The sequence below is a fragment of the Carassius carassius genome, chromosome 13 (assembly GCF_963082965.1).
Source record: "Carassius carassius chromosome 13, fCarCar2.1, whole genome shotgun sequence".
NCBI classification, from domain to species: domain Eukaryota; kingdom Metazoa; phylum Chordata; class Actinopteri; order Cypriniformes; family Cyprinidae; genus Carassius; species Carassius carassius.
The window spans coordinates 11,934,995-11,950,024 of NC_081767.1; the positions used below are offsets into that span (position 1 = coordinate 11,934,995).

General features: G+C 41.3%; 1 protein-coding gene across 2 annotated transcripts in view; it reads left to right on the forward strand.

Moving 5' to 3' along the window:
- The first annotated feature begins 332 nt into the window (after positions 1–332).
- The window catches only part of gse1b (Gse1 coiled-coil protein b), a 201,476-nt gene continuing 186,778 nt past the window's right edge, over positions 333–15,030 (forward strand). Inside the window, exon 1 of one of the 2 annotated variants that reach the window (XM_059564764.1) lies at positions 333–2,803. In XM_059564764.1, the coding sequence (XP_059420747.1) occupies positions 635–2,803 (2,169 nt within the window). In that variant the 5' untranslated portion in view covers positions 333–634. The remainder of the gene's footprint in view (positions 2,804–15,030) is intronic. The other variant, XM_059564765.1, reaches the window with a different exon arrangement.

Here is a 15,030-nt window from a genome sequence, read left to right on the forward strand (position 1 = left end):
CTCTATGTAAGTAGGTGTGTGTATTGTGGGTGTGTTGCAGGTTTGCCTATACTTGTTGTGAGGTCCAAAAAATGTCTTCACTAATATTGAAACCTGAACACAGACTAATGAGACTGACCTTAAAAGGACCTTTTTTATTTCAATCTAGTGTTTTCCACATGTTTCTGTGAGGATTATGTTAAGGGGTAGTGGTTGGGTAAGGCCATATAAAATGTCCTAAACCTGATATAAAAATAATGGAAGTCTATGAGATGTCCTGACTAATATCGTGAAACGTACGTGTGACTGATTGAGTGAGTGAGTGAGTAAAAGAGAGATGGCGCTGTGTTCAGTGGTCTCACAGCCACAGTGTGAGGAAACTTCGCCCAGCAACTTCAGTAAGACTTTCTACTCTCTAACAGCACACGGATTACACCGCTGCCTATGAGGATGTGACTCCAAACAACCGCTCAGTGTGCTTTACACAGACACAAATCTAAAATCGCCGGAGCGAGTAAGTTTGTGGACTGAGCGAGTTTTTTTTTTCTTTCCCCGCGGGATCGATGGCACTACATTTTTGAGAAAAAGCACAAAAAAATGTTACTGGGTTTGAAATCACGCTGCTTGTGATTCTGAAGCTATAACTCACGGAACTATGAACGATCCGGAGCTCTCGCCGATCTCCAAGGCGCAACAGCGAATGGCTTTGGCTTTTCCCGGGGAAGAGAGCGCTCTGACCGGCAGCGTGTGCAGACCCGAGCGCAACGGGATCTTCTTCATCCACTGCTTCATCTGTGGGAGCGGCGTAACCCCGGGGAAAGAGCTGAGTTTACAGGTAAAATACCAACGAGAAAAGAATGGCCCGTTTTTCCCTTTCTTGCAAGGCCAGGACCCGGCTCCTGGCGCGCCGGAGATCGGTCCGGATGGGGACGCTCTGGTGTGCGCTGTGTGCCACTGCTTCCTGCGCGAACAGTGGAACTCATTCGAGCGCAACAGGACGCCAGTCGAGAAGCGCATGTACTGGCTCAAGAGACCATACCAGTGCGACTTACGGAACATTACATACGACCTGGAGCGAAGAATGAGTGTTAGCAATTACGACGCCAATGAGTCGGACATTTCCTCATTCTCTGATAATGACCTGTCCGAACAGGACTTGGACCTGTCAGCGTGTGTAATGAATATCAATAATACCACAGGTATCCGTGCGTCTAATAAAGCATCAAGAGAAGGCAGTAGAAAGATCACAATGAGTGTTAAGAGCAGTCCTGAATCTGTGAGATATCCGACCAGAGTTTGCACGGGTCAGGACGTACCGAAATCAGAAAGGCGTGTGACTAAACTCATCAATCACACATCGCAGTCATCCGTGTCCATGGCTCTCCAGCAGTATGATAGTCTATCAATTCGCACACCTCTGCAGGATAACGGTATCATTACCTGTGACAAGCAGTGGATACATGCGTCCACCGGTGATTCTGACGGGCCTAACAGCTGCGATATCAACATCACCAGCGATGACGAGAGAGCGCGCGCAGCATCAACACACTTAGATGTAGAGAGGAGTCAAGCAGCCAAATGTCACTCCAGTTTTTCTGCTGATGAATGTGCCTGTTATATTTGTGGAAGCAGGCTTTCAGCAGGAGGCCACTTCAGGGTGTTTGTACAAAAGCAGGAGAGAGCGTCCAGTGAGCCATTCTTCCCTTTTCTGTGGCTCCATACCCCTCCGCCTGGTGCGGTGCCTCTTAGCCTGGGTGGATACACTCTGGTATGTACAACTTGCCACTCATCCCTCATGCAGCAGTGGCAAGGGTTCGAGCTTGCAGATGTTCCTGTTCTCCAGCGACTCTATGTGGTGCCCCTCAGCACGGGTGCTGCAACCCCTCTTTCTCCACCTGCCACCAATGAATGTGGGGATGGACTACCAAAAATGAATTCACTCCCCTCCATGCCACAGATTCGCAGGGAGAACTGCTACCTATGTGGACAGGACTGTGGTCAAGAGGTCAGGATGGCATACACCCATGCTGGTGCAAGCAAAGCCCGCAGTGCAATGTATTTTCCATTCATAAATCAGCTACCATGCCCTCCAAATGCTCAGAGTATGCGGAATGGAAGGGTATACTGCTGTGTCATGTGTCACAGCATCTTGGAAGGGATCTGGGCAAAGTACTGCCTCTGTCTAAGCGAGGAGCTCATTACTTCTGTCACCACATTCCTTGAGAGATACCACCTGGCTATGGGAAGGGGAGGAGTCTTGGTATCCCCCCCTAGAGGACCCCAGTCGACCCCTTCTCAGACTGCCACAACAACTGCAAGCCACACCTCCATCTGTTACTTGTGTGGGGAGGAGCTGTCTGGAGGAACCGAGTATCAGCTTCATGTCAACCCTCCAGGGCGTTGTGGGGAGCGTGAACCCTTTTTTCCCTTTCTAACTGTCCACCCTCCTGCTCCCCGTGCACGCCCTGCTGATGCCACGGGCCTTGTGTCTGCTTGTGCACTGTGCTACCATGACCTGCTGGGCCAGTGGACCCAACATGAGAGTCAGGGCTCAGAATCAGGCCCGTCCAGCAGCCCCTGGGCACGTCAGTATAACTGCAACACTTTCACATGCTTCTTCTGCAGGAAAGAGAAGAGGAGACCTCTTGGACTGAAAGCAGTGTGCGTTGACCGCTTGCCTGTATTCTTCTATGCTCCAAGGGTCAGCCAGACCCTGCTAATTGACAATGGCAAGCAGTTAACAATTGGCTCCTGTGTGGAATGCAAGTCTATGGTGTTGGCTGGGCAGAACATGAAGACGATTAGTGGAATCGCACAAAACAAGGTAAGAAAGTTTTTGGCCAGACTGCTTTCCATTATAATCTTAAGACTCTTGTTTTGTAGTCCCTGTTTGGAAAATCATTATAACCTCAGCTTACTTTCTTTTTTTGTTTTTTTTATAAACCGCTAGAGGGTCTTTCAGAGTCTTCTGGGGCCTCAGTTAGTACACTTTATTAGACAGCTTTGGCTGGAGCTGTTTCTGGGCCAGCATGCAAAAGTTCATCTGATGCACTGATGAGTGAGTGAGCCAAGTGTTGAAACTGAAGTTTTATGGGAGGCTGCTGTTCTTTCTAGCGAGTGGGGTGGGTATAACAGGCAGGGGGTAGATAAAGTATGGAGCCTGTTACATTAAAGAAATAAACATTTTGCAGACAGTCTAGTGGTTGTAAGCTCTGTTTAAAAACATTCTTCACAGTGACCAACTCAACCTTTTGCTGGTCTTCTGGTGTGTGTGTGTGTGTGTGTGTGTGGTAGTCTTTGTGTGTATTTTGAGGATGTTACAAACAAAATCACATATATTGTGAGGAACACTTTGGATTTTTTAGACTGTAAATAGCTGTATTCATATTCCAGGTAGAAGTTTGCGTTTTGCATGAAAGCATCTCTTTTTAAATGCCTCTTCACTACCATGGTAAAATGTTTTCTATCTATTTGGTCTCCATAAAACTGGAATTTTTTATGAAGGAAAAATGTTATAGAAAAATAAACTGCTATGTAATAATAAAAATGTATTATACTCCCATACTACCCTAATATATTTAGTACTAAATTAATAACAGTATAGTTATACCACATTCCTGACAAAATACCATGGTAAATTGTATTTTGCAGTTTACTACTGTAAATCCATGGTACACTAAATGTTTGCAAGGATAATGATTTCTAATCTGGTGCGCTGTTCTCATAGTTTTCCATTAAATTACATAATCAACAAATTATTTGTATAAATTCACTTCACCCTGGTCCTTTATCATTCCATTTGCACAGTTTTTTTCAAACACCTAAGTTCAAACTCATTTCAATCTTCTTTCAGTCCAGGAACTTCTTGTCTGGTGTATGATTGGAGCCTTGGGAGATGTCACTTTTTAATGGATATGAATGGAGGAGAGGCTTTAAATCAATGAATTGGTTGCTCTCCTCACATGTTCATACGTTTGTATTTTAATAAATTTACCTCTGAATATTATTATACTGTAAATTTTGGCCTCATATACTGAACATCCTCATGTGGAAATAGAAATCCACTTAGAATCAACTTTTTTTTGTATTTGCTGAATACATTACGGCTTGTCAAATTCTTATTTAGCGTTGATGCATTTATTTACTAATTATGTTATCATTCTGTCAGTCAATATTTCTCTACTTATTTGAATGAGTGGTGTGAGTGTCAGATGTGTCTTTTTTTGCTCTTGTGAGTTACATCCTTTATGAGATGAGCACTGTTTGTGTGGCATGACCGAAGCTTACATTTTTCACCTACACAGTGCATATAAAGTTAATTTTAGCATTCAGCTTAGTATGCTTTGACTATTTGCTTGCAGTACAAATTTTGTAGCCTCATGCACATTTGCGTATCTAGACTCACTTCTGTGAATGTACCTGAAATTAACTGTGATTTTTGGTGGGTCCTCTAGGTGGCAACACTCAAAATTGTTTTTGTTTTTTTTGAGAAACTACTCATAGAGGAAGATGGAAAAGGTTAATAAAAACCAGAAGTTAAAGGTGGAAACATTGTGCTTTTAACATTTGGGTGCTTTTCAAACGGAAGGCTGCATCCTAGTGAGAATGCATCCTTACTAGTCCAGTCATTCTAAGGCTTCAAGGCTAGAGTCCTGAGATGGTCTAGCAAGTTCACATGGCTTCGTCATAAATGTACAAAAAATAATAAAATTATAGTTAGAAGAATACTTTATATTAAAAATATTTATATTTACCGACGTTCTATTAATGCAATACATGTAATTACAATTGTCTGTGGTCTCCCAGTGGTTTACATTATGCACAGTTTAGCAATATTTGATTCATTTACAACAAAACATCAGAAAACATAATGCTTTCATCTCTAAAATCATCTTTATTTGTCTTGCATTACCAAAAAAAAAAAAAAAAACCTCATTTGAAGCACCAATTACTAGGCTTCAAATGCATGTAAACTGGGTCAATAAATGTAAACTGGCTGCTACTTTGAGTCTTGATGGGAATGCAAGTGTTAAATCACTACAGATATACGATAGAGTTTACAATGGTACAAAAAAAAAATAATAATAATTTTGTGGTATGACTAATCATTGTACTCTTTATTGAGAAGCTGAATTGCCATCACCGACTGTTCATATACTTTATCAATTGTACATATTTATTTATAAAGCATTAACTTTACACTTTGAAAATTTCAATCAAATCTGTACGGTTTCTAATAATATAGTAATTTAGTCCCTAGGAAGAGGACAAAGCTTTTTAGGCATTAAATAGTGACATAAATACCAGTAAATTGACTACTACAAATCTTAATAATTCACACTGCATGATTTATTTAATTTATTTTTGCATCTGAAAGGCAAATGCCTACAAATGCATATACAATAAGGCTGTTTCTGGAATCATTCATTAATTTATATGGTACCCCTGCTTGCTGTTTATTTAAAAAAAAAAAAGTTAAAGTTAGTCATTGTGTTAAAAAGTCAGTCATTGTGCTATAAACATGGTAATTTAAAGTAAAGAGTATTGTTGCATCCATAATCAAACTGAAATAAGTGTAACTTCTTGTGCATAGAGTTAAAATTGCAAAATGTGTGAGTGAATAATGAAAAAGTAAAAAACAGATCTGTGATAACCGATGACACATTTATTAACAAAAAACAAACAAACAAAAAATAGAGTTTTTCTCTGTTATCCTCCTCCTCCCTACAATCTCAGAAAAAATCTTGCAAGATCTGTTATTAGAGCAGTACACTTTCAAAAGGTACTAATATGCATATTTTAGTGGAAAATAAAGTATGAAGGTATACCAATTGATGAGGTATCGTCCCAGTAACAGCTTTTGTACCCTTTTTTTTCTGAGAGTGTATATAAACACTCAGCTTGATCTGCTTACAGGCGATTTATGTATGTTTTTTGTGCAGTTGTAGCAGCAGTGTTTTATATGCTTGTTGCAGCATGTCTATGTATGTTATAGAAGCAGCAAGCCTTTAACATATTCTTGCTTGTTGATTGTTCTGTGAAATCATTCTTCCGGTGATTTTAATGTATTCTGCACTGTATTTAAGTGAATATTATGTGTAGTCGATAGTCAATACAGCTCTGAGTATGGCAGAGGTCACCTATGGTCAGAAGGTGGCCTTGCAAGAAAAAAACAGACGAGTCTGTGGTCATCTGAGCTGTGAGAGATTTTTGAGTTGTGGTAGCATGGTAGTGATTATGGTTGAGCAGGTGTTAGAGTGCTGGATATGATGTCAGGCCGAACATCTGTGTGTATGAGAGGGGGAGAGTGCACATTTAAAAGTATGATAGAGAGAATTATTTCAAAGACAGCAGCTGTTTTATACACTGTCCCAAGCTGAAATTTTTAGTGAGACTGGGAGAGTGAGACTTCTCTTTTTTCGCGAGTCCTAGCCTCAAACACTGTCATTGGATTTCAGATGAAATGATGTCAGATGTGAGAATTCACTCTAGCATCCATCTGAATCTAGAAGAGCACTTTCAGGGTGTTTAAAGTTTGCTTCAGCCAGCAGGTTGGTACTGTAAGGCCCAATGGGATTGGTCTTTACTGGATGTCTAGCAATATGGGTTCCTAAAGTCCCACAGAAGTGTTTTAAAATGCACAGATTTATTCAAGTGTTGACGTAATTTCCACTGAAACAGGATTGAGGTGGGACATATCAAGCGATTCAACTTATTTTATTTATTTTTTAATATCCAGTGGTGTTTTGTTTTTGTCACACACCCCGGCAAAGCTGAATTTTACTGCTTGTGACAGCCACAGTTTTATTCAGTTTTATTTTATCAGTCTAAAAGATTGAATAATAATAAATTCTTTACTAGCAAGTGTAGGACAAAAAAGTTACGGTATCTTTTCTCATGTTGTCCAGACTTGTATGCCTTTGAAGGAGATGGGTAACTCTTTTCTCTTTCTTTACCCTGCCTGTGGGTCTGTGAGAAGAGATAAAATGCAGAATTGCTGTTTGCCTCTGGATATGTCTAAAATAGCGCTGGTGTAATGGGATCACAGGACATGCTGCTGGAGTGATAGACTATGTCTATGTTTAGACCCGAGCTCTGTGCTAATATTATCAGTAACACATCAGACCAACATAAGAGAGCATCACTGAGTCCCATTAGGAATAGCTTTAGACTCTAATTGCGCAGGGCTAAGATTGTTATTCCACAGACAAAAAGTCCAACTCCAGAGATAAGTTTGCATAAACTCATAGACTTCTGTTGTATACACATTTATTTATTTGGGACTAGTAAAACTTTTTCCTGGCAGGAATAGGACAAGTTGGAGCTAAACTCTGCAGGACACTGGCCATCCACAACCATGAGTGAACACCTGTTACATATACTATCCATAGTATGACTACTGAAAATTTCTGTAAAGAATAATCAAGTAAAAATAGCTTACACAACTGTGTTGCAGGAAACTACAGTATTACGGCAGTTAAGTCACTTTATTTGGACCCACTTTATATTGTGTCCCTTATACATGTGTACTTATAAAGTAACTACATGTGTACGTAGTATGTAACCACTGTGTAAGTACACATTGGTACATAGTATCTACAGCTGTAATATTTCTGTAACTACACACATGTAACAACCCTCTGAATGGTTTGTGCAAGTACAAATGTGTAACAGGACATATAAAACAACATTTTGTAACAACAATATGTATAAGAGTAATTGAAACCATTTGATCCGGGGGTGGAGATGGGTAGATTTAGGGGTGGAAATGGGATCCAGGGCATGGAGATGGGTAGGTTTAGGGTTAGGTAAAGTGGGAGGAGTTGGATCTTGAGTTGGAGTTGCAGTGTACTGTACTTACATGGTAACTCCTCAGGAACTGTCCACTTTAAAATATAAAGTGTAACATATTGGTTACATACATACATTATGGTGGTTACATACTACATACACATCTAAGTACACAGGTATTAGGGACACTTAATATATAGTGGGACCCTTTATTTTTATAGAAAAGTAATTTGCTTTATACAAATACAGATTGTTTCAAATCTTCACAGTATTAAACAGGATGAGACTGAAAATGAGACTGAAATGAAATGAAATTATCAGTCTGTATGCAACAGAATGCCCTCTGACTATCCAACTATCCAAAATGACTATACTACTGTTTTGATATGGCTAAAAAAATATTGTTTGGTATAATACATTGACATAATATGATTTTAAGTAGGGAAGCACCAAAATTTAAATTCTTGGCCGGAGCCGAAACCGAACAAAATGAAACACTGGGTCGAAGAACATGGTTTTTGCAAGTGTTTTCCCACATTTATTTTGCCAATTTTTCACCTTTGCCCAAATTGAAGCCAAAATGTGCTTTTTATGGTTTTGTTTTACTTTTGAAAGAAAAAAAAAATGAAATTAAAACAACAACAATTTAAAAATATTTAATACTGAACATTTTTTAACCTTCTAGAAGACAATACTTTTATTTTGGTGGAAAAGCTCAGGAAGACCTCAGTGCTTCTTTTTGTTGGCAACAGCAGAATTTTAAATGAGTCTAATTACGAATATGTCATACGTATCGCATTGTCACATGTCAAAATCATAAAAATGTGACTGAGCATTTTAGTGTGGCGAGTTCGTGCAGTGCTGTCAGAAAGCATGCAATGCATGCATTAAAAAAAACGTTCTGCAGTTTATTTACCAATTGTTTATGTTTTGGGATTTCAATCATCATACAATAACCAGCAACGATTACCGTTTCTTCTTCTCATCGAAGACGAAGAAGGTGCTTGTAATGATTTTTGTGTCTTTCTTGGGCTGACATGTGTGCTTCATTATAAAGAGTCCGCGCCTCTCACTCTTTGCAGGTTGCTGTATGATTGCTTCATTTATTGTTCTGTCTTTTCTCTTATTCGGCCTCCGAAAGAAATGCTTATATTTTACTTACTGTCAGTTTTAGGTATACTGTACAACAACCCCTGGAAGTTGTAGTGTTAAATCCATGCTCCTAATTCTTTAATTCACTATGCTTATAGATCATCAACATTGTGTTCACCCAGATGAGGTTCTCCACATTCTCAAGCTTGGAAATGAAGAGCTCAATGACCCATCAGTACTTGGATAAGTGTTAATTAACATCAGCAAACTTAGTTTGTTTTGAAAGTTAATTCATATAACAGGAAAAATCTATGTGCAAAGATGCACACACACTGCCACTAGTGTTTTTTTTTTTTTGGTAGCAGTGGAAATTAACTGCCCTTGTGTCATTTCCAAGCCTGTACACTTGAAAGAAAAATCACTGAGTGCATCTGTGACTGCATGATGTTTGACTGTGACTAGCTACTTAAATATATCAGCTAGATATTCAGTATTAATTCAAAATGTCTCACTTTGATAGTGTATGATCATAACATTGCACAAATTACAGGATTTCCTTCTGAATGTTTAGTGTAATACAGTTACACATCAAATATTCACACTTTTTCATTTTTGAGATGATTAAATTAAAACTAGGGCCTCCAAAAATATTTTTAAAAAGATCAAACCAAACTCCCTGTATTTGTATTGGTGGTTGAAACATACAATTGCATGTCACTTGCAGAGTGATTCTATTGTGTCAGTTTTACTTGCAAATGCATCTGATAGTTAGATAAATTTCCATGTTTACTGGTGATGTCCATATCAGAGTAGATTTGTCGTGCAGATTCAAGTACAAGGTTGAAAGAGGTACAGTTTGTCACTATGAGGATATAAACATGAACTTTGCATTATTTACAGTATATTTTATGTTGTTCTTGTTGTTGCTTCCATTATTGAGGTTGTGTTAATTGCTGAATGCTTAAAGGTGCTGATATGTAAATGTGGGTGGTCATTAAAACCATGAACATTTCTGATTGAGTTTTTTTTTTCTTTTTTTTTTAACTGTCATTTTAATAAAGTCTCTGGATGTTCTGTTTCTTGGCCATTCTACTTGATCTGAAGCTTGACTGGTTCCTCTTGGCCTTTGTACACAGATCCTGTCCTGCCTGCCCAGGCTCTGAGATCTTTTGTCCCAGCTCCAGTGTAATTGTGTGCAACCCCCACTGAACATGCCAGTGGCAGAACGCCCGGAAAATCTCTGTATTTTAAGTCCTATTCTTCCATAATGAAAGATGTACCCTGTGAAAAACACAGTTTCTTTCATTGCCCAACAAATGGAGAAGTAAGTTACTTCCAATTAAGTAACAACTTTGTCTCAGATTTTTCTGCTAAGAGAGAAATAAAATAGACACAGTAAATTGTTGACCTACAGTAAGAGTATGGAGCTGTAAAATTTAGCATAGCTTGTATCAATGACTCAAATTATTTCTGAATTATCTGAAACTTTTTTTTATTTTTATTTTTTTTAGTAGAAACATCTACAAAGCAGGAGATTTAAACACAAGTCTTCATCTGCTCTCTATTTCTTTTTAGGAGAAAAAAATGAGTTACTACATATATTTATAATTTTTTTTTTCCTTGAGTGATGAGGGTAAGGTCTCACAGGGAGATGCCAGTAATGGAAGTTACTGTTTATTTTTACTCTTCCTCTCTCTGAAATGAGAAGGTTTTTCCATCTTTTCCACTCCTCTTGATCTGTTTGTGTGATGGCTCATTCCAGCCTTTCTCACCTTCACTGAATCAGTCACGCAAATCTCAGCACACAGTGTAACATAACTGACACCGTTGTGTTAGGATCTGTCCCTGTGTGCAGCACAATACAGCCTCTCTCCTCATACAAAACAAATAGAAATCATTCTCATTTTAGTCATCTTTTGAAAATAATATAGTCAAGTTCTACATTTATTAATTACATTGAAAATTAAATGTCAAAAGAGCGCACAACACCAGGCTATGTAGTCTACATTTCAATTGCTGTAACGGCAAAAAGGAGCGGAAGCAAATGCAAGTGCAATAAATTTAATGTACAAAGTTCACACAGAACATCAGAGAGTAAACAAAGTCACATGATGAATACTGGGCAGAACTCTCGCTGCCAGGGATCAGGTTCGGAACCAGACAGCAGGAGAGCGTGACGCAGATGGGCAATCCTGAGGTGAGTACTGAGGTGAAGATCCCACAGTGATACAGGAGTGAGCAATCCGTCTTGAGTGACACAGGGAACTATGAGGGACGAAAAGACCAGGCACAAAAACGGGAAACTGCAACAACGATCTGATAAACACAAGATGAAAGACAGGGCAATAAATAGTGAGCTGGAGATGAATTGCAGCTGCCGCTGCTGGCACAATAAGCGGTCACACCCACATAAAAATCAGTGGCAACAGTGGCAGTGACACACTAATGACTCCACCCAAACAAGATTAAAATGAGACAACGGTTCTACCAACCGTGACAGTACCCTCCCCCTAGGAACGCCTTCTGGTGTTCCCAGACAAGCCTACCTGTCGATTGTAATCATCGATAAGGGAGTGATCCAGGATGTCCCTAGCAGGTACCCAACTCCTCTCCTCTGGACAGTAACCTTCCCAGTCCACCAAGTACTGGAATTTGCATCCCCTCCGTCTCGTGTCCAGAATATGATTGACTGAATAAGTAGGTTCCCCATCTACGAGTCGCGGCGAAGGGGAACCGGGGTCAGTGGATTAATACGTTTAACACGGGTTTGATTTTAGATTTTAGATACAGATTTAGGTATGGATGAATTCTCCTGTACGCCGGGGGAAGTTTGAGTCGGACTAATAATTTTGGTGACAGGGAACGGGCCAATAAGTTTGGGAGCTAACTTGTTAGAAACGGAACGGAGCGGGATGTTCTTGGTAAAAAGACACACTTTTTGACCCACAACGTATAAGGGAGGCCTAGACCGGTGGGAATTTGCTTTAGCCTTGGTGCGTGCCCTCACCTGTAGTCTGAGTCTCACAGGCTAAGAAAAAACTAGTGGCTGGTAACCTAAACTACACTCAAATGGAGAGAGGCCCGTGGATGACACTGGTAACGAGTTATGCGCGTACTCAACCATAGAGAGTTGTTGGCTCCAGGATGAAGGATTCTTGGAGACCAAACATCGCAACATTCTCTCCAATCTTGGTTGGCTCGCTCGGACTGACCATTGCTTTGGGGATGATAACCCGAAGACAAACTGACCATAGCTCCCAATAATTTACAAAATTCTTGCCAAAATTTTGACAAAAATTGGGAATCCCTGTCAGAGACCATATCCATAGCGATGCCATGTAACCGAAAGACGTGATCAATTACAGTAACCACGGTCTCCTTGGCTGAAGGTAATTTGGGCAAGGTAATGAAATGTGCCACCTTCGAGAACCGGTCCACTATGGTCAAAACAACAGTCATGCCATTAGAGGGTGGGAGGGCAGTAACAATCTAGCGCTATATGGGACCAGGGTCTCGAAGGGACAGACAGCGGTTGGAGTAACCCATCCGGGGGTCGGTTAGTCACCTTACCACTGGCACAAACCGAGCAAGCCAAAACAAAATAGTGAATGTCGCGAGCCATTAATAGCCACCAGAATCGTTGCTTTACTAAACATCTAGTACGGCTTACTCCTGGATGACAAGCCACATTGGAGCAATGACCCCATCGAATAACGGACCTTAACTCCTCTGGAACAAACAATTGATTCGGTGGGCAACCAGGCGGAGGTGTTACCCCTTCTAAGGCCGTCTTGACCTTAGATTCGACCTCCCATATGAGTGTGGAGATGACTACTTTCTCGGGTAAAATGCACTCGGGAGTAACCAGGCTTTCGGATGGATCAAAAATGCAAAATAAGGAATGGGGTTTGATGTTTTTGGAACCCGGGCAGTATGAGAGTGAAAAATCAAAACGTCCGGAAAAAAAGAACCCACCAAGCCTGCTTCGAGTTGAGTATTTTTGCAGATCTAATATATTCAAGATTCTTATGGTTGGTCCAGACGATAGAAGGTACCCCCGACCCTTCTAAAAAATGACACCACTCCTCCGATGCTAACTTGACGGCCAAACATTCTCTGTTACCAATGTCATAGTTACATTCGGCAGGTGATAAACAATGGGAGAAAAACCCGCAAGGATGCATCTTATCATCTGAGGAAGCGTGTTAGGAAAGAAATGCACCTACCCCCACCTCTGATGCGTCGACCTCCACCACGAACTGACGTGTGGGATCAGGGGAGACTAAAATGCATGAAAAACGCATTTCTCCGCCTTGACAAAAAGCCCATTCTCTAGCAACCTCTGAAGCACTTGCCCGATGTGTTGAACATGTTCCTAGAGAGACGAAGAAAAAAATTAATGTTTCATCCAGGTAAACATATGAATTGATCTACCATGTCTCTCAACACGTCATTCACGAGTGCCTGAAAAACCACTGGGGAGTTGGAAAGCCCGAAGGGCACAACCAAATATTCAAAATGCCCTCTGGGGGTGTTAAAAGTGGTTTTCCATTCATCCCCCTTCCTGATGCGAACCAAATGATAAGCGTTACGTAAATCCAATTTTTGTGAACATTTTTCTCGAAAGCTGAAGACATCAATGGCAAATGATACGTATTCTTCACCGTGATGTTGTTTAGCTCTCTGTAATCAATACAAGGTCACAGAGAACCATCCTTCTTCCCAACAAAAAAGAACCCCGCCCCTGCAGGAGAAGTGGAAGGTCGGATGAATCCCATTGTTAGAGAATCAGAAATATATTTCTCCATGGCCTCTCTCTCAGGAACAGAAAGAGAGTAAAGTTTGCCTTTAGACGGAGACTTACCTGGTAGTAACTCTATAGCACAGTCATAGGGACGATGCAGAGGAAGAGAAGCAGCGTGGGACTTACTGAACACCTCCTTCAGGACCATGTACTCCGCGGGCACATTTGACAGAGCCTCTGCCTTCTTCTGAAACACAGAACCATATACAGACGAACAAGCAGGCACCAGACAGGACTTGTGACAGTGCTCGCTCCACATGGTTATGGAGTTAGAGCCCCAGTCCACCCAAAGATTATGTTTAACCAGCCAGGGATGGCCTAACACAATGGGTGCAACCGGGGAGTCCAGGAGAAGGAATGGAAGGTTCTCGTGTGGTTGCCAGAGGTGATGGGGGTTATGGGACCAGTAGTAAGTGTGATGTTGAGGAGTTCTTGACCATTCAGAGCTTTGACATATCTTGTGGGAGAGAGGCATGATAGGGAGTCTTAACTGGTGTGCCAGATGTGCATCAATAAAATTACCCTCAGCTCCGGAGTCCAGGAGTGCCTGACAGGGGTACCTGTCGTTGGCCCATCTCAGTCTCACCAGAAAGAGAGTAGATGAGGACTTCCCGGCGGAGATCCCACCCGATAGTGTAATGATCTTGTGAGTTCATTAAATAAAACAGCTTCACAACTGAAAGGTAACGCTGGTGGTTTATTAGCGATTACAACTGTGACGTGCTGTCACCACGCACACGGGCATCTACCCCATACTGCACATGTGCAGACATATATCACTAAAACCACACCGGGTTCCAATTACTATTATCATTACAGATAGTACCCTCAATTTTACCACAGGGCTTGCTCTTTTACCGGGCAAGAGTGTAAGAAATGTCAAGAACCACCACAGTAAAGGCAGAGTCCATGGGATCTCCACCTCTCTCTCCTCCCGGGACAGCCGAGCTCTCCCCACCTGCTTGGGCTTGTGATCGATTAGGGGACCGACCATGCTCTCCATACTGCTGCCTTGCTCCGGCCGATTAATGCGGGCATCAACCCGTAGAGCCAAGTCAATTAATCCGTTGAGTCTAGGAGGTAAATCTAGCATATAAATCTCCCTAAAACACGGTCGGCCAGCCCATGCAGGAACATATCGCACTGCCCTCCTCTTTCCACTTGCACTCAGCTGCCAGCATGCGGAATTCGATCAAGTAGTCCGCAATGGAACAGTCACCCTGTCTCAGATCCCCGAGTCTTCTGGCAGCCTCCTTGCCAGCTTCCATTCGGTCAAAGACCCTCTTCATCTCCGTGGTGAGTGCATGGAACAAGGTGCAGCATGGGTACCGGTTCTCCCACACTGCCGTTCCCCACAAGGCTGC